At 37.5% G+C, this 22,637-nt stretch overlaps 1 protein-coding gene across 1 annotated transcript in view; it reads right to left on the bottom strand.

Moving 5' to 3' along the window:
* The window catches only part of LOC105032449 (protein transport protein SEC24 C), a 38,467-nt gene extending 17,888 nt beyond the window's left edge, over positions 1–20,579 (bottom strand). The window contains exons 1-11 of the mRNA XM_073261390.1: positions 19,535–20,579; positions 18,978–19,214; positions 18,684–18,758; positions 18,476–18,574; positions 13,217–13,328; positions 12,591–12,718; positions 10,483–10,602; positions 5,339–5,419; positions 4,523–4,600; positions 4,315–4,407; positions 3,931–3,985 (exon numbers count right to left, since the gene is read on the bottom strand). Of these exons, the coding sequence (XP_073117491.1) occupies positions 3,931–3,985; positions 4,315–4,407; positions 4,523–4,600; positions 5,339–5,419; positions 10,483–10,602; positions 12,591–12,718; positions 13,217–13,328; positions 18,476–18,574; positions 18,684–18,758; positions 18,978–19,214; positions 19,535–20,533 (2,077 nt within the window). The 5' untranslated portion in view covers positions 20,534–20,579. The remainder of the gene's footprint in view (positions 1–3,930; positions 3,986–4,314; positions 4,408–4,522; positions 4,601–5,338; positions 5,420–10,482; positions 10,603–12,590; positions 12,719–13,216; positions 13,329–18,475; positions 18,575–18,683; positions 18,759–18,977; positions 19,215–19,534) is intronic.
* Positions 20,580–22,637: the final 2,058 nt, after the last annotated feature.

Here is a 22,637-nt window from a genome sequence, read left to right as displayed (position 1 = left end):
GTCCACACTATTCGCCCCGATAGATGTGCATAGCTTCCAAAGAGAGACAGTCCTTTGAGATCTGCCAAACGTCATGCAGTAGGGGTTGAGCCCCCGCCAAAGCAGTCTAGTGCTGTATCCACCTGATAACAATAGCAGAGTCGCCCTCCACCATAAGAAAGTTTGTCCCTAGCACCTGTCTAGCATAAGTGATACCTCAACTATCTGTGCCCCTTTTGACATCTAAAGCCCTATTGTGGCAGCTTTTTTAATTCCTTGTCCACTATATCATTTTGGTCCTCTTAGGCCACTTCCTCCACACTGAAGACACATTTTGGTTTATAACCTCATGCAAAACTTCACCAACTTTATTGGACATAACCAATGTTTTCGAAATCGGTACCGGCCACTATGCCGATCGATACGGTATGTTACGATACCTGTTCCGTACCATACCGACATACGGTACGACCAGGCGTGCCGGTTAAACCAGCACGCCAATTTTTTTTTTTTTGAAAGGAGTATTCAATGTTTTTTTTAATGAGAAAAGAGTATTCAAATTGTTATTTAGTGACATTAATTAATATTTGTATCACTCGGAAGTCTCGGATACAACGTTAATTACATGTGATACGAATCTAAGTGTGACATAATGTTATTTAGCATCCTAATTCCTAAATAATCAAGACATAGATAAGATATCATTGGATCTTAAAATGCTTAAATAAATTTAAAAAATCTAAAAATAATAAATACGTACCAATCATCAGAATCTGATCGACCGTCGATGTCCATAAATAATAATATCATTTATATATTCAGGAGGAACATCAGTCCACCCCTCTAACCACATAGCTCTATAATCCTCTACATTCATTCTATAAGGTAGGCGTACTGGATCATAACTCACCATCAAAGTGTCACTGAGATCCTGGCTCTAAGCGATATCCTCGAACTGATAGCATGACTGTGAAGGAGCCCATCCAAATATACCGACAGCAAATTTCGATCCGTAAGATACTCCAGACTGTATAGGATAGGAGCCACTCGAAGATATCTCCGATGCACCATATCCATATCCGTAAGGATCATAGGATGGCTGTGGCTGCGGATAGGAGGATCTAGAATACAAAGATGAACCTGACACATCTATGGACCCTACTCCACGTACGAGGTCATCTGTAGCTGCATCATGTCCTGAACGACCTCGCGGAGGCCATCGTCTGTATGAAATCGTATCATCACAGGCTCTACTAGCGCGTACACCGTGGTCTCTATCCTACATGGCATGTAGAAACTAAGACTCATCAATGAATCGAAGACCACCAACTGGCTGCATTTTCTGTCCTCCGATCCCATCATGATCATCAGATCCATGACCAACTGAAGAACTACCATCACTGCTCCATCTGATATTTGAATCTGAGTGAACCGAATGCTCGGACTCTACTGAGACCGCACTTATCTTTTTTTTTCTTTTGTTCTTATCTCGCTCTGCCTGCCTAGACTGCAAGGATGGATGCTGCGGCGTATCAGCTGGAAGTTTAGATGGAATGTTGCTGCTTGCCCATTGAGAGGCATCCACCCCAGCCTCGCCAGCAACAAAACTGACTGGTCTAAAGGATTTCTTTCCACTACCAAATGCTCCCAACATGAATGTAAGACGGCTAGTGCCTCTACTGGCGGGCTCTCTAACTGAGAATGTTCTCCTAAATTATGACTCAAACTCTACTCCAGTGCTTCCTGAGTCTGACCCACCCTCATAAACTAACGGCCCAAATCGAGCTCTATGCCTGGCCAGCTCCTCTAGCTGCCACTGATCATCTAAACTCGTCCGAATGACTGCATCGATCTGTGCCTACTCGTCATCTGGAGCAAATTCTTCCTGACTTCTTACAGTGATAAGGTGGCTCTGCTGCTCGACGGTCCACCTCTGCCTTCTTCTTCAAATTTCTTTTCTTCGCTACTTTAAAATCAACGAAATACTTCTTCATCAACTGACGGACCTCCTGTGGACACTTACGGCACATAACTACATCCGAATAGCCGCCAGCCAAATATTGCTTCAACCGTGTAACCCCCCCTCCTTTGAATTCTATGTTACACCATTTACATCTCCAATGATGCCGATCTGAGAACATCTCCCCATGCTCCCAATCAATGTCACGCTCTGAATCCTTCTTTCATGATAGATCCATTTCTGAAAATCGACAAACACATTACTTTAATAATTACATAAAAATGATAGATTTCATTTACCTGAGTTTTTTATATTTTCTGAATTTTTTAATTTTTTATTATTTTTTAAAAAAATATATTAAAAAATAAAAAAATAATTATGAAAAAAATAATTTGATCTTAGATCCGTGTAGAATCCTACCATTGATGCTACATATACATTTCTTAGTTCGTGAACATGCTTAAAATCCTTTTTTTTTTAAATTTAGGTGTAAAATACTATGCGCAAAATGCATCACAACATTGATAAATCGACATCAAATTTATGCCGAAAGTAGCTTGTAAATCCCTCATTAATAATCTAATTTTATAATTTTTTTGAAATTTATTTTTTTATAATTTTTTATTTTAAATATATATTTTTACTTTTAAAAAATATATATTTAACGAAAATTAATGATTTTAGTATTATTGTGTAGATCATCCACAGATCTACAACATATATTAAAATCATACAAAAAAAATAAAATTTTGACATAGTTTCTCCTTTTTTTTATTTTTCACGGATTTTAAAAGAAAAAAGAGGGGAAGAGAGGAAAGGGAGCTAGGAAAGAAAACTTACCTCTAATCCACCTTATTCCTTCATTTTCTTGCCATTCTTGAAGTGGGAGAAAGAGGGATCCAGTCGGAGAAACGAAGAATACAGAAAGAAAGCCGAAAGGCTTCCTCTTTGCCTCCCTCTCTTATTAAATGCATCGAACTGGGTGGTTCGGTCCGAAATAGGGCCGAACCGACCGGTTCAGGCCACATACCGCTTGGTTCGGGGTCCGAACCGAGCGGTTCCCTTTTTTTTTTTGGTCTGGATGCTGAAATCCACGGCTGAACCAGACCAGTTAGGCACTGGTTCGGTTCGGAACACCCCGAACCGGGCGGTTCGGGTCGGTTTCGAAAACGCTGAACATAACCAAATTAATCAGGTCATTGGCAGTTCATAAGCCTATCCAAATATTGCCATTCATCCATATCAACTTTCTCACATACAACATGCAAATTTTTATGTGCCAACAAGAACTGGGATGGAAAGAGATGATTCAATCTCGATCAAGGATAGGGACAAAAGGAGAATTTGTTTTGGAAAATAGTAACAATTTCTTTTTCTCTTTCTTCTAAAACTTGATTTTCACAAGAAATTTTTTAAATATAATAAACATAACTAAGATTAGATCAGGAAGGGGGGGTAGCAATGGAAATTATATGGATAAACATGTGTTTCCTTTTTTTGGAGCTTTGGCTGATATTCTGTTCATACACCTGTAAGAGGAAGCCCGATTCGAGCCAGCTTATTGCTAAGCCCAGCTTTCCATGTCAAAGCCAGGCCAGCAAGCAATATATTGGATGTTCTTGCTCAACTAGAAGCTGGCAAACTCTGACAGTAATTTTCAAGCAAAGCCAGCAAATTGAGAAACCATCATGTTATCACAAAATTGAGATTAAAAATGCTGGTCTAGTTATCAATTCTCTTAACTCCCTTCAGACATTCTATGAGAAACAGACTTATGATGGTTCTAATACTAGAGGTAAGAATTTTTGGAACTTCTAAGGATTGTTCATTCTACACTCCTATAAGAGCAATTTTTTTCATCAAGAATCCAGCCAAAACCGAGAGACATGCTATTTTAAATCTACAAGATGTGAAAATAACTGAAATAACTAGCAAAAAATTACATGATTTTGTTCTAATACTAAACGAAAGCAAATTTACTGGAGGCTTGCCTGATTGAAATACGAGTAGCTTTCCCCCTGTGGGTTTCATAGCCAGAAACGCAGCCTGAACAAAATATATAAGATTAGTCAGTTGTTCTTTGAGGAGAATGGCTTACCTTATAGTTTCTGATATCCATGATTAAACATTGCTGCATGGATGTACATACAAAAAATATTTGTAAAGTTTTCAAGTAAGCTTTAAGAAGTTTAAAATAATCATCCAATTATTCTGAAGTTAATACTGCTACAGGATATTATAAAGTTTCAGTAACTTACGACCGTACTGCAGCAGACAGTTCAGATCCCCATGTAAATAACTAGTACAATTAAAATATGAACAAAAGAAGAGCCAGCATAGCCAGGTTTAATAAGCAACCTTAACAGAATGCATACCTTGATAGCTGCACCAAATGCAGATTCAGCAACTCTATTATTTTCAAACATGTTTGGAATGCCATCCAGCAATTGCTCCAAATTTTGACGGCACTACATCCTCAGAATAAAACAACAGAGTTCTCTAAGCTTCTTCATAAAACCTTGTTGATAGAGGAATGCGAAAATAGTTGTGAAAGAGTAGAAAAAAGAAAAGAGCAACCCACACCTCAGTAAGTGGAACTATCAGGTCAGTATGAAGGGGTGTATAAACATCTTGTATGTCAGGAACAATAAGCATCAAAGGCTGCAATATAATAAGAATCAATAAAGTTTATTAAGAAAAAAGCAAAAGAAGCATTCCATGATATCCATTAGTATGACTAGCATACTGTGCAAATGTATTCCATATCTACTGAGATTTTGTAGCTGAAGAAATGCTAAGAGATATCTTTGCAGCTTTTCCATGGTGCTTGTCTGCTACTGGATAAGCATCATAATGATGGATGCGTGTGTGTAATAAGACAATGTTTAATAGTATAAAGTATAAACACAATCCAGACTTGAAGAGGTGAGAACTAGTGAACTATCTTCTTTAGTTTTTAATCCAGAATTTAGTCTAGAAAATTGTTCCCTCAAACAATATAGGACTTGCCAAAGGTCATGGTACATACGCCGCATCTACTGGATGACTCATGTCACAGCAACCCAGCCAAATTTCAGGCTTTTAATAAATATATTAGGTACCTTGTGACATGAAAACTTGCATATGAACCGACCAGGATACAAACAATTGACTCGTCTACTAAACCATTCTGTAGATATCTATGTTGTGTTGGGAGCACTTTTTATTCTTCTACCAGTCAAGCCAGAGTATAGCATGTTAAATCACACAACTCCCCAGTCAGATTTGGCTGGAATCAATTTCTATCAATACAAGCCAACATAACAAGAAAAATAGGTGATTCTTAATATCCCTATAAAAATCACAATTAATGCCAGCTGCAAATGGTTGCAAGACCATGATAGCAGCCGTTCAATCTACCTGCTGTGAAGCTCGTTTAAGATTGTAAAAATGAATAGATGAATCGAAGGTTGCAATGCCCACCATCGTTCGAGGACCTTCCTGCAAAGAGGCAGCAAATTACAATAAATAACTTGAACAATTTCCAGTCCCTCTTCCTCAGAAAAGTTGCATGATGCAAGATAATAGGTTACAATATGAACAGAAATAAAATTTACGTATCAAGACATAAATGTTGATGAAAAACTTAATTAAACAACAATTAAAAAAAAAAAAAAGGAAGAAGAAGAAGAAAGAAATGTACATAGAAAGTATATGTTTTAGATTGACCTCTTGCATGAGTCTCCAAAATATATTTCTGGCCATACTCAAAGTGATCCAGTTGATGTGGCAGGTACTAGTTGAGAGAAAAAAAAAATGATATAGAAACCTCAAAGATGAAACTAAAACCCACATTTAATTTTTCCCTCAAGATGTCGTTATGTTAACATCACTGCTCATCTCATCATAATGTCAGCATGACCAAATCAGCAAGATAACAACCACACCACAACACAAAAAATGAAAGCCACTATTAGAGAATGGTATAATTGCTTAATATAACAACAATAAAGAGCAAAGGTTAAATACTGGATGCGAAAATGCAACATCCTGCTTTTCCAAGAATTAGTCCAACATTGAGTCAGGGCCCTCCTGCCTTTCCTAGAACTAGTCCAAGTGTCCAACATTCACTCAATGAGCATTTGCACATGTTTTAATGATTGAGAAAACTGTAACATTACAAGATTCCCGCATATTAGCAAAAGCTCAAAAGCTGTGTTAAGAATTGTATGATTTTAGTCTAGGAATGTTACAAGAAACTAGAATTTTCATGCTCAACAAGTTAGTTTCCCATATCTTCTGATATTTGAGAAATATTCCACAGCTTTAGTGTTTTTGTTCGTACACAACAAGACAGTTAATGTGAAGTTAAAGAAATTGTTCTCCCCCTAAGCATTTTTCTCAACAACCAAATTCTGAAGATTTTCTTTAACATTTCTTTAAGAAATAGAACTGCATGCAACACACAGTATTGTCATTCATATACATTCCCATATATTTGCAATAGAATATTAAGTCCATTTTAAGAAAGTAACAGAGTACCAAGTCTCCTCACAAATTCACATTCCGAAGCAATATTGACATCAGGCATGTCCATGTTTATCCAATCTCATCAAAGATCTAAGTTTTTTTTTTTCCTTTTTCTCAAATCATCTAATCTTAGTTTTAAGAGAGCTGGGCTTTCTCCTTCATTGTTTCATAGTAAAGAGGAGATTCTCTATTTCTGTTTCTTAGCAGCCATCACTAATCTACCTTTTGCCTAAGAAAATTTGTAGATTCATAAGAACCTTAACATGTTAATCATTGTTAAGCTTCTAACCCCAAAACAGTACTCATAATTTCTTTTACAAAAGCCAACATAAATCAAAATATTAACTCTATATTTCTCTATTTAGTAGTCAACAAAAACTTTTATATCTTTTTGAGTAAACATTTTTTTTATTTTGGTAACGCATTATGTTTGCTCCCTCCCAAGAGAAAATTCCAGGCTCTGCCCCAACTAAGCAAGCATGGTCTTGCAACAGCACTTCCAGTAATATTTGTGACTCTTTCTAGAAGTGTGGGCAACAAAGTGTCAACCATTGTACAAGCAAGAGATCATGTACCTCAAGTGTAGATATTGTTCCTACTTCCCAGACTGTATTCAAATCAAATTTCTTAACCTCATGCAAGAGAGGAAAATGGCTTTGAGGAAGAACATACAGCACGGCAAGAATATATTTGATGACAATGCAAATAAGATGATATCTTATAAGTTGAACATGGAGATTTCTTAAAGCTTTCGTTCATTTATCCAAGAGTTAAGTACATTCCAGAAGTTATTAAGCACAAGGTTTTAAATCCCATGGGATAAAAGCGTCCCGATTCCACCATAGAACGAGACGTCCCGCTGTCCCGTTCTATCCTGACTGCAGTTCCAGTCCTGCATTCTAGTGGATATCCTCCATCTTTCTCTCTTTCTTCTTTCCTTTCTTTCTTTCTTTTTTTTTATTTTCCTTTCTTCCTTCTTTTCTTTCTTTTTCTCTACTTTCCTTTCCTTTTTCTTTCTTGTTCTTCTCCTTTCCTTTCTTTTTCTTCTTTCCTTTCATTTTTCTTTTTTCTTCATCTTTCCTTCATTTCCTTCTTTCCTCTTTCTTCTTCTCTCCCTACAAGGATGGATTTTAGAGTCCCGAGCCCGTCTCAATCCCGTTTTCTTGTAAGAACAAGATGGGACGGCTAGGACACCCCCTATTCCGCCGGGACATAAAACCTTGATTAAGCATGATTAGCAAGTAACCACATTTTTGATGCGTAACATGGTAGTAGGATAGCGTTTCTCATTATTGATGGTCATAGATAAGTGAAGCATTCCATTTAAAGGAACAATAGAAGCCTTAAGCTTGACAAGTAATAAACATATCCCGATTCAAGAAAGGTGACAAAGGTATATGTCAAATATAGTCGGTGGTTAATTTTGGAAAGAATTCTTCTTTATGTGTAAAGAGTGATGTGCCTGATTCAAACACATCTATTTGTTTGGAGACAAATGTTGTGCGGACGCTCCAAACTCTGTGTTTCTTGATGTGTCAAAAGCTTGGGTACTTCATAACACCCCTTCACACTTTAAATCTAAGAACCATAAGGTCATGACTATTGCATATCAACTATGACACTTCTATATAAAAGTTTTCATATTTAAAATAAACAGCAAAAGAAGAGTTTGCAGCTTTTATCAAATTATGGAATGATTGGCCAACCAGAATATTCATCAGATAAACATAAAATTATGCACACATCTATTTATCATAGACATATCCTTGTGCATGTTTTCTTGATCGTACCCCTATCAAATTAATCTGGACACCTGGACATTTGACACCCATATCACATAACCATTCCAAAGAACATTTCGATTTTACTGAGAGACAATGAACAACCAATCTTAGTTCGATTAAAAGATGTGAAAAAAGAAAAAAGAGGTGAAGGGAAATATGCTCAACACACCATACAATATCTTCTGGACATCAAAAGGCATCACAAAATCTTTGTGGTGGTTCAAAGAGACAAATCAAGGACATCTCGGAAAGAAAAGGAAAATAAAAGAAAAAACGGTGCACACCTTAAAGTTCTAGAAAAGAGAGCTTTTAGTTCTTTGCATTTTAAGGACTTCAAATGCCAGTTTAAGTGTAGAAAGTCTGTAGCTGACGACCTTAAAACTTTTGTGATATCACTTCAGCTCCCCCCCCCCCCCCCCAGCATGGATCCTGCATCCTTATTATATATAAGAACTAAGAAGTGCCCTTTTTTGGGGCACGCACTAGGATCAAAAGGACTATAACAAAGAGGAAAGGATGAGACTTTACTTTCTTGGTTATCAATACATACTGCGAAAAAATGAGTCAAAAAAAAAAAAAACTCTCCTGTTCATCAACTCCATGCATAAAATAAAGAGTTTAAATGGAAGATCAATGGGTAAAGTGTAGATTCAGCAGTTATTCCTATTTCTTTTTTCTTTTTCTATTCTTAGGATCTGAACTTCAATCGGATTTTTAAAGAGTCAATAATCAAGAAGATAATATCTCATTTATCAATGAATCAATAGAGCTCTAATCACTATTCCAGGCATGTATGCACACGACTTGCCATCTGAACATAGCTTTGTAACATCTGCAACATGGCCAATTGTTTAGATATATATTTTTTTAGAACCCAGTCCACATGAAGTGCCCAATTGAAGTTTGATGATAACCTTTATTGTGGCCTACAAGAATGAAGATAATAAATTAGGCAACCTAGTCAATTATTTATAATCTTAACTAGAAGGTTCAAGGAGCAAAATTGCATGTCAAGTGGATATGCATGTCATTCGACACAGAACACTGTTAATCAGAAAGTCAGGCCTTCTAAACATAGAGCATCCTTGAATTATGTTTGCCATTTGGAGCAAGTAAGAAAATATCATAATCATAGTGTAGAAGCAAAGGCTTTTGGAGTATCATTTATTTGTTGCTTGGAATAAGTTTATTTCTGTAGGTTTTGGGGGTGGGGGTCATACTAGTTTTTTAGACAACTCCTCCAAGAGCAAAACCAAGAGAGTGGCATTCATCATCTCCAACCTTTTTCCTCTAGAGGGGAGTTATATTATAAAACATCTTGACCACCTCAAGACATACTACCCTAATAAGAGGTGAAATGCCTTTTGGTATTTTCTTCTGCAATGGTGATGAATTATATATCTCGAGTTATTTATTTCTTCTACCTTTCTCAATAGCTTCAATATTCCTTTCCTTGAGAACTATTATGGGTGTTGAGAAAAGAGTCTAAAGCATGACAAGTTTAATGTTTGCTAGAAGGTTTTCAAGGGGTGAAATAGCATTATTTATTTTATCAACCACAAATTGTGACAACAACTGAGTAGCTTTCACAATGTTCCACCTTTCCTTTCAAAAAGATGGCTTCTTTATAAAATATCATGACCTTTTCATTATGAATTTCATGGTTTCAACCTTTCCTGTTCTTTTCCTTAGGAGCTCCATTCTTCCTTTTATCTTTCCTGAAACTAGCTTCATTTGTTTCTTTCTTAATTTCATTTGTCACGTCCTTTACATATATGAGAGGAAGAGGAAGGTTATAAGACATAAAGGGTGTACTTGGAGTAACATAACAGTGAAAGGACCAGTATATCCCTTTAGCTTTTTTCGAAGACCTGGAAAAGCTACAAGGAAATTTTCTCATTTAGACAATGCAATAGTGATTGATCAGATGTCTTTTTTCCTTTTTCATTAGAAGTGAATTAGGAGAGTAGTAGTATTAGTTATTTTTACTAGTATGTCTGGATTCTAGAACTACCAAATTACCAATGACAACCTTTGTGCTGTAAAAGCTTTACTTCTGCAAAGAATGTAATAAATAGATATCCAGATTTTTTGATGAATAAGATCAATGGAAATCCTGCCAAGCTACTGAACTATTTTAAGTTTTTTTGACCAGGTAACTTAATTGCCCCACTGTTGCTTCATGGTAAATGAGATGTATCCATGCCATTAAGAAAAAATTCATGGATAAACAGAAAGAATGGAACTTACAGGAAGATCTGCAAGAGCCTGGTTGATTGCAGTACAAGCTGCTGCAGTTGCCCCAGTCTGTATAGCATTCATTGAGACATCAATGACGAAGAAAAACACAGCAGGCATTGGATCGCGGACCTGAAATCAAACAAGCATGCAGCAAATTTCAGTTTAATCATAAAACAAGAAATAGAACAATTTTGTAGTGCGTAGTTCAGACCTCCATGCTAAACCCAAAACATTGCAAGAAAGAACACAACACATGCAAAAGGTTGCAGTTCTCATTGTACACAAACATGTGAATATTTCTTTCTGTCCCAATGGCACATGTATGTTTGAAGAAATAAAAATAGTTCCTTGGTCAAAGCTCGGTTAATTGAGTGCCACAGGATCGATTCCAGAACATGAACAGAAAAAGCAGCAACTAGTGCTTCTGTTCAACACTAAATGTCTTGTCCATGCAAACAAACATACAGCATGCACCAAGGAATGCAAAGGCAAGCACGTGCCTACATACGCATAAAGATGTATAAGAAAAATAGAGGCACCTGCCTACATATGCATAAAGATGTATTAAAAAAACAAGAGGCACCTGCCTACGTATGCATGAAAATGTAAAAGGAAAAAAAAAGGAGTTAGCTTGCACATCCAAGCTTTAATAAATTTTAATACTACTTCGATAAACTAGAAAATTGTGTGTAATTGTAGGACCTTTTAATAAACTTTGCCTATCGATACAACCCAAGAAACCATCCAACTTTTGGGACAAAAGGATCTAAAAGAGGTCCAATCTGAGGTGAAATACAACTACCCATATATAGGACTTGTTCAAGTAGCTGTAAAACCTTTAACTAGAAAGGGTCTTAATACTGTTGTTCTTGGATGCCTAAGAAATTGTAGAAATTTAAAATTTTCTCACTCACTCTTAGGATTAATCGAAGCCAGTCTGAGTGATGGGCCACTATTCTTTAATACTTTCACTAATTTCTCAATATCCTTAACTCACCCTAACATCCTAGACCGCCTAGCCTTAAATCTGCAAACATCTGGTTACGAGATGAAACCAGGAGCAGAAAATGTTACAATGACCCATAGAGTCTATTACAAAGCCATTATTACCGTTAGTCCTACAGCAAAAAGAGCTACTCCTAAGGGACTAACTACACTTTTAATGGATAATCCCAAAAATAATTATATCACTTCAAAACAGCTTAAGTGGGAAGAAATCACTCTTCCTGAAAAATGGACTCTAACTCAGGTCATAGAGCCAAAAAAGGCCCACAAAACTGATGTCATGAAGATTGTAGAAACATCAGATGGTGATGTAGAAAAACACTTCTCATCCAGTAGAAGAATTATTCTGGATTTGGAAGATTCTCTACCTCAACAGTACCCATGACAGACAAAGAAAAAGATCATCTTAGACCCACTAGCATAACCTATGCCACTTATGTAGAGATATTTATGAGCCCTTCATTGCAGATTTTGAAATAAACACCATCAAATTATAAGAATTCTAATGGCTCGTAAAATACTACACCGGGCCCCATATCGGTACCATCCTCTTACAGTGTCGGTACATAGTTTGGTATGATACGAGACCGGTAAAATACACTGCACCTCATGACGGGCAGTATGAGGCGATACAGCAAACCATAATACTATCTATAAAAAATTCCTAGGAGATAATGACCATCATAGATAAAACCTTAAAAAAACATAATGAAACCACCGCATTACAAAGAGAGAGGCAGGAAAACTTAAAGAACACTACCAACTACTAATTACTCAAAGACTGCTAAACAGTGTATTCTTTTGTCACAATAGTGACCTTGGTGTTATTGACCCAAAATCCTCCTACAGTCATATTTTTGATACTAAGGCAAACAACAGCAAACAGCAAAATACACTGCTCTAAAGTCTTGCGAAACAATATTCTAACATTAGCAAATGCAAAACCAAAGAAGACCGAAAGGAATTGCAAAAAATTGTACCATCTTGAAACTTAAGTTTTGGTCTAAAGTGTCCATTTATCCAGAAATCTCAACAGCTTGAGAAGGAATACAGCACAAGAGAGAACTAAAACAAAACAGATACACCTTGGAAGCAAATACAAGTTAACAGACCATGTATTCCTTAGTAGCAACAAATTCCACTGTTCCCCTACATAGCTCGGGCCTTTCATCAGCATCACGTCGCCTACCATCTGGCCCTAGATTACAGTAGTAGTCCCGAGGAGTCTCATTGGTAAATCCTGCCAAACCAGTGCGTCATAAACAACTTGATAGCCTTCCAGAAGAAGGGGGAGAAAAAGTGCATCCACATAAAGAGCTAGGCATAAGGAAGCCAAAACAATAGAAATAAAAAAGGCTATATGAAGTCCAAGAAAAGACAAATATATCTATCAAAACACAAAAGAAAGCATAATTGCATCAAAAAGATAAAGAAATATGGCATCAGGGAAAGTTCCTTCTAGAAGTTGTTTCCTCATGGTTACAAGGAATTTAGTTACCCATGCTTCCAAAGGATGAGCATATTGGTTAAGGCCATAAACGTACAAGCAAACTCAATATAAACTTTTAGGGGTAAAAGTCAGAGAGCATAGGTACTGGGTATCCTGGAACGAGATATTACAAGTGAATGGGTGATAATCTTGATATATTAATTAGCAGCAAAATGCAAAAACAATAGGTCTTCTCTAACATTAAGAACAAATGAAGCATAACTACTGAATGTCATCTTTGATGCTTACCACATAGATTGCAAACGAATTGCCGTCCTTGATCAACAAATCTCATGAAAGGATTCATATATCCTTTGCAGCGAGAACACCTAAGAGGTCCACTTTCCCCAAAGTCCACAACCTTTTCAAAAATGTTAAAACGAAAGTTTATAATAAACATGATTGAAGATCATTCCAGAAGAATTACAATAAAAGATCTTAGATACTCAGACATTAGAAAAATGAACCATGCCTTAAGCTCATAATTACCTACCTTTTTATCTATCAAAAAGAGGGAATAGTCATCATGAGTAGAAATATTGGTCTACAATAGCATTTGATATCAGTGTAACATATTTCATGAAAAATATGATATCTATATCCAGATTCTTATAAATCAAACTTACATATAGCATAATAAGATGACCTGCTATTCTAACATTCACAGTTAATGTGTTAATGTTCTAGATATAATGGAATGTTCTAAATTCTTTAAAATCAGTTTAAGTAGTGAGCTCATAATCTGTCCATGTGTTTAAGCAATGACAAAAGTGGAGCAAGAAATTAGTTTGCTTTTGCATTTGGTTTTGTGATATAATATAAATATATGTGTGTGTGTATACGTATATGTGTATATATACGTACGTATGTGTGTGTGTGTGTGTGTGTGTGCCTTATTCTCTTAAATGGGGGACAAAGATACCTTTCCTCACCAAGCTTGCTCAATATTGATTTTTGGGTGTAATCTTTGCTCAGGGGGGCACTCAACCTATGTATTGACATTTACTAGAAAGGAGAAAAAGAAAGTTGATGTGCTCATAATCATAGAATTGATGGTGGAGAGGTCTTGCGATGATATGTTATGTTCTGTCTTAAATGACTCAATAACGAAGTTATCTAGAAATAGTTCAAAATACATGATCAAATCAGCCACTGAAGAGTTAGGTCAATTAATAGTCAATCTAAAAAAAAAAAAAAACTAGGAGTGATAGATCTCTTATAAATATCAATTGTCAAGAATGATGGGAGACAAAAATGGATAGAAATGTTGAATGAGACTAGTCCCTCTTTGCCCCCCCAACCCCTCTTCTGTGTTCTTTCCTCTTACTTTTTATCTTTTCTTCTTGGTTCTTATCCATCCATTAACTCTTGTCTTTCATCATCATAATCTTTTTCTGCTTCTGCTCATCTTTCTGTTTTAGCTATTCTCTGAGTAGGGTCATCACTCTATTCTATCTCTCATAAATAGAACCAACAGAAATTATTCTCAATTCTCCTCTCACCATATTTTGTTGATATGGAATCAAAATCCGCAACTTCAGTAAGTATATTGGGCATGGATTTCTAGGCCTTCTTGCATTTCCTCTTACCCACAAGTTCTTAATTTCTTTTTCCCTGCTAATAGAGGATACTGCAACCATCTAAACAGACATCAATATTCCAAAAACAAGCAACAAAGAATTAATAATTATATGGTTGCATAGGACACCATTTAAGGACACATAGTCCAGAAGCAGGCTTAAAACCTCAAGACAAGTTTTCTTCGACAAAGCTAAATCCCCGGACATTATTTGGACAATTTCATATTAATCTTCAGACCTTGTCATCCAATTATCATGTTATTTCTTGTCATATGCATACATGCTTCGACTGCAAGTAGTGACCACACTTCATTTGAGTGATGAAGCCACTGACATAATCAAAAACAGTAGATCCAATTATCAAAGAACAATAGATAGAGACTTATGAAGAGACAAAAAAAAAAATTATCCCAGCTGATGCAAGTCTTCACAAGGACTATGAGAATTTAGAAGACCAAAATGTCACATAAGCCTATCATTCAGGGGTTATGGTGTATTCCAAATAAACAATTATGTGGTCAAGCTAGTCATCATTAACAAAATAATCGAACCATCTTGCTTAGTCCAATGATTGATCTTACATGTCAACATCAATTATCAAGATCAATAGATACAAAGATCTAATTGTTCAAATGCTCAAGTTGGCCTCCACTATTCAAACTTTCAAAACCAATAGCCGAGCATAAAGTTGGTTTCAAGCAAAAACTGCCCTCAATGCAATTTGAAATTTTGAATTGTATGAGCTTAGTTCTTCATTATTTTTGTATTTTCTGATTTCTCTCTTAGTAATTCTTCTAGAACATTCATGTAAGTTTCTTAAGGCTAGAGTTAAAAGCCCATAAGTTTGTATAAATTTGTATTATGGGATAATATCTTATATTGCTCTTTTAAGTTTTAATTTCTATTATGATTGTCATTTGATCTTTATGTCAAAACTTTGGAATTTGGATACATTAAGATCATCGAGGTCCTTTCTCTCAATATAATAAAAATATCACTTTATCTCCACATACATCAGATCGTTAACTGTATTTGACATACGCATAATCTATTAGACCATCATCCTAACTGCAATAAATTAAAACTGCCAAAGAATCATGATGTAACTGGACATTTTTTTCTGGAGATCCAATTGGCCATTTAAGAATCAGTTGGAGCAGGCCCAAGATTCATTAGTTTATGGTAAGTCCTTAAAGACAAATCAAGGGTCAGAGCAAGGTTTCACATCCCATCGGGACGGGGGATGTCCCAGCCGTCCCATCCCGTTCCTATGAGAAAATGGGATCAAAACGGGATCGGAACTCCGAAATCTATCCATGCAGGGAGAGAAGAAGAAAGAAAGGAAGATGAAGAAAGAAAAAAAGTGAAAGGAAAGAAGAAAAAAATGAAGAAGAAAAAGAAAGGAAAGAAGGAAGCAAGGAAAGAGAAAGAATAAGAAAAAGGAAAAAGAAAGAAAAGAAGGGATAAGAAAATAAAACAAAAAGAAAACAAAAGAAAGGAAGATAGAAGAAAAAGAAAGAAGAAAAGAGAAAATGAAATGAAATGAAAAAAGAAGGGCATAGAAAAGGAAGATATCTATCGGGATGCATGATCGGGACATACGAGATGGGACAGCAGGACATCCTGTTCCATGAAGATACCAAGACACCTCCGTTCTATGGGATTTAAAACCTTAGGTTAGAGCTCATAATCTGTCGATTGTAGACGATATTAGAAGACCAAAATTATTAAGTACATGATGGACTATGATTACCCTTCTTGTCTCACTCTCTTCTCCCAGATGTAATATAATTTAACAGTCTAATATTTATGTGATTCCCTCTTACTCTCCTTTCTCTTCCTTTCTTCTTTTACTACAGGCTAGATCCTGTCCCTCTTTCCTTAGTCTATATACCTCATTTCTTTGCTCTCCCTTAATACAGGATTTAACTTTAGGCATAGAATGCCATACCAGGCCGAACAGCCCGGTACGGGGAGTGCCGAATTGTCTCAGCGGGGAACCGAGATGGTTCCGGCATGCAAAACGGCACATGCCAGTGCCGGAGAAGAAAAAGAGAGAAATAGAGAGAGGGAAGGGAATCCGTCGGAGGGCCGTCGGAGGGCAGCCGTGGCCGTGCCGGCTTCACTTTGAAAAGGCTTTTTTAAAAAAAAACTCCGAGAAATAAGGGCGGATCGCCCCTGTTCCCCATACGGAGCCGCGGAAGCCCTTTCCGCAGCTCGACGGCCACGGCTGTCCTCCGACGGATTCCCCTCCCTCTTTTTTTTTCTCCCTCCTCTCTCTATTTCTCTCTTTCTCTCTTTTTCTTTTCCGGTTCGTCCGTGTTTTCCTTCGTCGGTTCGCTTCGGTTCGGAACGAAACGGAGGCGTGCCGTACCGTACCGTACCGCCGGCCAGCCGATCCGGCCACCGATACCGGTTCCGCCGACCTTGACTTTAGGTCTCCTTATTTTCATCTCCATAAAGCAGGAAATGGAGAATCTGAAGCAATAAAAAAACCCCACAAGGAGCACCCCCTAGGCCAAACAAAACCCACACATAACCTTCAAAATTGTTATCTTTTGCAAATCCTTATCAAAAATATACATGTATCATTTGGAATAAAACCAAAACCAAGATTTTAAATCCCATAGAACGGCGCTATCCTAATTTTTTCATAGAATGAGATACGCCGCTGTCCCGACATTTGGGACAGAGAATGTCCCAAAACGTCCCGATCAGAATGCTGGGAGCTTGGGATACTAATGGGACGGTGCTATCCCGACACAGAAGAGGTACCCCTCCCGATGTCCCGCAGGACGTTTTGCTGAGATTTGAATCTTTGAGGTCGAAAACCACTATAAAAATCAAACTATTTTCCTTTCTTTTTTGTACAATTCTTAGCTTGGAGTTAAAAGGTTCCACTTTCTGCATTCCCTGAAATTGATTGTCTGATTAGTTGCAGAGAGGACAATCAAACAATCTGTTCATGAGCAGCTCCTGTTCAGCAATTCAGCTTGAACTGAACTAGCTCAAGTAATAATAGGCCAAGATAAAGCTAGGCTTGGATCACTTGAGCACAAGTTGATTAAGCTCAAAAAAGAAATAAGCATATACACAATTTATATATAGCACATTTTATTCTAACTACTATTAGTTAAAAAATTTCATATATTACTGAGGAATAATATAATTCACGTATAAAGAATGCATTTTCACTGTAATTTTGAAATATATTAGAGCAAATTAGCTTGAAGAATATATATTTAAAATCTTGAGGGACCTCAAATCATTGGTTCTTTTAAACAAGTTGCTTGTGAGCAGCTCAAGTTTGGCTCAAAATTAAACAAGATGGCTCGAGCTTAGCTCAATCACAAAATAATCCAAGCTTAAGCTATGCCAACCGTGCTCGAACTTGGCTCGTTTACACCCCTAGACTTATAGACTGGTTCTCTTCAGATTTAAATAGCAAATATTTATTTATAGCATGTTCTCCGCATTAAGATGCCTCAAAGAATATATCAAAGCTATGTCAAACCCATAGATTTTAGTTCATGAACTAAATTTTCCCAAGCTATGTATGGGCTGTTTGTGTCTTCATGGATATGCATCAAATATTACTTTGGTAGTGGGTTGGTCTTCAAGAACATCATCTATAGAAGATCTTGCTGATGTAATAACAGTAAGCTACAAGTGTATAAATACTGCATCATATCTTGCGGTTCAGATTGCAGGACTACAGACCATAGAAAACTTCAGAAATTGTACTTTAAAATGAGAAAAAAGGTTTGATGAGTTCATCAAAAGATTGTATATGTAGCATACAGCATAGCTCATAGCAGGAGCTGACCTCATGAAGACATAAAAATCACAAACATGGCACTTCCATTATCAGATCTAGTGAAATACCATCAAAAGGTATAAAAGTATTAAAAGAATGGAGGTACATTACTTGGATAGGCTCCTCAGATGGATGTGGAAGCGCAAAGGGTTGTACCATCAAAGCCAGGGGCATGCTGGATGTCGACAACAGATCTCCAGTGCATGGTATCTGTCAGAAAAGTGTTATTCATAATTAAAGAAACAAAAACAATGCAGATTATGATAAGCCTATGAAATAAGAAGAAAGAAAAACATAAGGATGATATAAGAAAACATACTTGATTCATGGTGCATCTCATCAAACGTGGGCTGCAGTTGCCATTATCCTTGACAATGAAATCACTTGTGGCAGGCTTACATTAAAAAAATAAAAATTAAAATAAAAAAGAAAAGTTGCAAACTTGGATAATAGGTTGTAGGAATTATTTTAGGAAAAATAAATTTAAAAAAAAAAGGTGAATAAAGAGCAATAAAGAAAATATCATGTGTCTTCAACCAAATTGGACCTGCAATGCAACAGGGAAGGTGAAACTAACTTAACAGTTCAACAAAGGCAACAAAATAATGCATACCGGTGGAATGTTTGCTTGATTTCCCTGACGGGTCTCAAACAGGGGAACTGAGGTACTTGACACAGGCCGTGGAATCTGATTTGGATCAATTTTTGACTGTGTTGACACCTGATGCCCTGCAAGAGGAGAGTGTCCAGTCACAGGTGGAACTGGAGCCATAGGTTGACCAGGCATGTTTGGTGGTATACCAAACATTCCTGGTGGCGCTTGCATAGTACCCAGCAATGGTGGTGCACCCTAAACCAATTTTTTACAGAAACTTCTTAGCTCATGAAGGACTCTAAATTCCATATTTCAATGCCATTTAGGCTAGATACTATTGGGAACTCATGCAGTTCAAGCAAGCACATAAATTTTCTGAACTCCCACTTAATATACATATAAAATTGTGTTCTGGATCTATTCGCAAAAAAGAACACGTATGAGAAGCATCATAAAGTTGATTTTCTATCTCCTAATCGCAGGAAACAAGAAAAAGTTCACATCTATGTAGATCATAAAATCTCAGCTGCCAGATGAGTCCATGAATTGGTTAAATTGAATCAAACCCAACCGACCTGCTGTGTCTGAAAGTGCCATGATGGAGTCCCAAAGGGTAAACTGGAGGCCAGGGTCCCTGGGAATGGCGTCGTAGGGCCCATAAACGGCTGGGAGGACGGCGGTCCACTGAAAGGCTGGGAGGACGGTGGTCCAACGAACAGCTGGGAGGACGGTGGTCCACCGGATGGCTGGGAGGATGGCGGTCCACCAGATGACTGGAAGGATGGCGGCGCACCGGACAGCTGGGAGGACGGTGGTGCACCGAATGGCTTGGAGGAGGGCGGTCCAGCGAACGACTGCGAGGAAGGCGGTCCAGCGAACGGCCGCGAGGAAGGCGGGCCCATGAACGGCTGAGAGGACGGCGGTGGGTTCATATATGGCTGTGAGGACGGTGTCGGTCCCATGAACGGCTGCGAGGACGGTGGCAAGCCCATGAACGGCTGCGAGGACGGTGACGGGCCCATGAACGGCTGCGAGGATGGTGGCGGACCCATGAACGGCTGCGAGGACGGTGACGGGCCCATGAACGGCTGCGAGGACGGTGGCGGGCCCATGAACGGCTGCGAGGATGGTGGCGGACCCATGAACGGCTGCGAGAACGGTGGGGGGACGGACGGAGAGCTTCCAGTGAACGGCCGGGAGACCTGGGCCTGGGGAGAGGCCCTGATCGACACTGGCGCGCCCACCGGGGGCGGCTGTTGGGCAGCGGGGGGCGGGGGAGGGAAGCGCGAGGCGCCCAGCCCGAAGGCGGGGGGCCCGTTGCTGGTGATCGGGGCGGAGGTGGTTGGGGGCCCGGAGGCGAACGGAGGAGGGCCAGGGCGAGCGAGGCCGGAGCGGGAGGCGGGGGAGGAGAAGGGAATGGAGGCGGCGCGGGGGGCGGCGGAGGGCGGCGGGGCGCGGCCGATCTGGAGGTTCTGGAGGGCGTCGGCGGTGGAGGATGGGTTACGGTCAGGGCTAGGGCTGAAGCCCAGCTGGGGCCGCGGCGGGGCGGAGGGGAAGGGGTGGGAAGACGCCATGGCCAGCCTCGGGGTTTAGAGAGAGAGAGAGAGATCTGGGATACTGAGAGAGAGAGAAGGTGAGAGAACTTGAGCTGGGAGGTTTGAGAGGCTTGGATGTGTGGAGTTGAATACCAATTAATAAAAGCTAACGAACAAACCGATGACGCGTCGATAGCGTGGTGACGTGGCGAGAGACGAGTGGTGAGATTGGGTGCATTGGTGGGAGTGGGGCAGTTGAAGCGGATGGCCGAAGCGTTACGCCCTACGAGGTTTGAAGGCGCACTTAACTTAAACCACTTTCCGTCGCCGGTCTATTAGGTGGAAATTTATGATCCTACCCGCCAAACGGACTCGACACGTTTTGGAAGGATTCCCATTTGGTATAAATAAATATATATATATATATATATATATGGACATACTTATCCCTACATATTAAAATTTATATAAACATTATATTAAAAATAATATATAAATATATATTATATTTATTTTGTATATATATTTTTTTTATTTTATATATATATATATATATATATATGTAATGATACTATCTGACATCATTACGGTTTAAAGTTAAAATGACTAAATCTCTTTAATGAATAAATATCCAAAAAAAACATTCATATGGATATACATATAAATAAAAAAATTACGAGGATAGATGGTTAGATAATAAGAGATAAAATTTTTTCATTAATTATGAGATTATTATACTTTATTTTTCTTCATTTATAACAACTATTATATTTTTTTAATCAAAAATTAGCTTGTAATATTTATTATTATAAATATATATACCGGCATGGATTGGAATATAAAAAAGATTTAAATTTTTTAATGAATAAATTACAATGATCAAGCTTCCTTACTATTATCGTATTCCTAAGTCTAGGTCAATGAGCAGCATCGATCATCTTCGAGAATTTTGTAAAGATGTGCATGCAAATATCAAATTGGAAGGGTGCTCATGTAATTTTTTTTATTTAAAATGATACTTCCGGAAAAAAATCCAAAAATTTTGTTGTATGTATGATTTCCTAAATATATGGATTGCATGAATAAACTCATAAAATTGCTACTTGTATGTATATCCTTATAAGTATTTTTTTTAACATGTTTATCTATTAAAGATATTTTGATTATTTTGGTTTTAAACTATTAATTTCTTAGCAACATTAGATAGTATGGGTACATATGCAAAAAAAAAAAAAAGTAAGAGTATACACATAAAATAAGTATTTTATGAAGATATATGTACAAATATCAATTTTGAATGAATATTCATAAAAATTTCAATATTTAAGAGGGTATATATACAAAAAAAAATCTATAAATATATTTAAATCATATATACCCATCTAAATATATTTATTAAATATATTAGATTCTGGTTTAGATTTTGTGATTTGTTTAACCAGTGTTGACTCATTTAATAAATGGATCGAATCATAGTCTGACTCATTTAATCTATTTAAGATATGCTTAGTTTGTTCAAAATATGCTTAACCCATTTCTATCATATCTAACCTAGCCCGCTTAACCTATTGAACTCGTTTAAATTCAATTAATCCATTCAAAACCACATTAATATGTTTAACCCATTTAATCTGATTGACCTATTTAATAAATAGGTTATTTAGATCAAGTTAGATTCAAATCTAAACTTTTGATCTATTGCGGTTATGGGTCAAGGGGTTGAATCTCCGCATACATGAGGTATGGTTTTGCCCTTTAAAAGATGCCTCACGTAGGGAGAGAAGGTTCCGTCAATGTTGTGGTTATGGATCAAGGGATTGAATCTCCTTTGGCTCATGACTATTTTTGGGCTTCAGTGGGTCTTAGGCTTCAGTAAGCCTTTGGTCATTTAGAGCCTCACAGTTTTACTTTTTAAAAAACACCTCACGTAGGGAGAGAAAGTTCCAATCTATATAAGTCATATTTCCTCTCGACTCATAATCAATATAGGATTAAAGAAGCCCTCTCTACACCACAACATGACTTATTTAATAAACAAATCAGATTTTATTTGATAAATTTTGGAACCAATCTAACCCAATCTGATCTGCTTGCCATCCATACAATCTACTCACTACCTAAATGACTTAACAAACTTTGTAAG

Source organism: Elaeis guineensis, chromosome 1 (assembly GCF_000442705.2).
Source record: "Elaeis guineensis isolate ETL-2024a chromosome 1, EG11, whole genome shotgun sequence".
NCBI classification, from domain to species: Eukaryota; Viridiplantae; Streptophyta; class Magnoliopsida; order Arecales; family Arecaceae; genus Elaeis; species Elaeis guineensis.
Note: the sequence above shows the minus strand (reverse complement) of the source record. Positions and strands in the feature narration are given on the sequence as shown.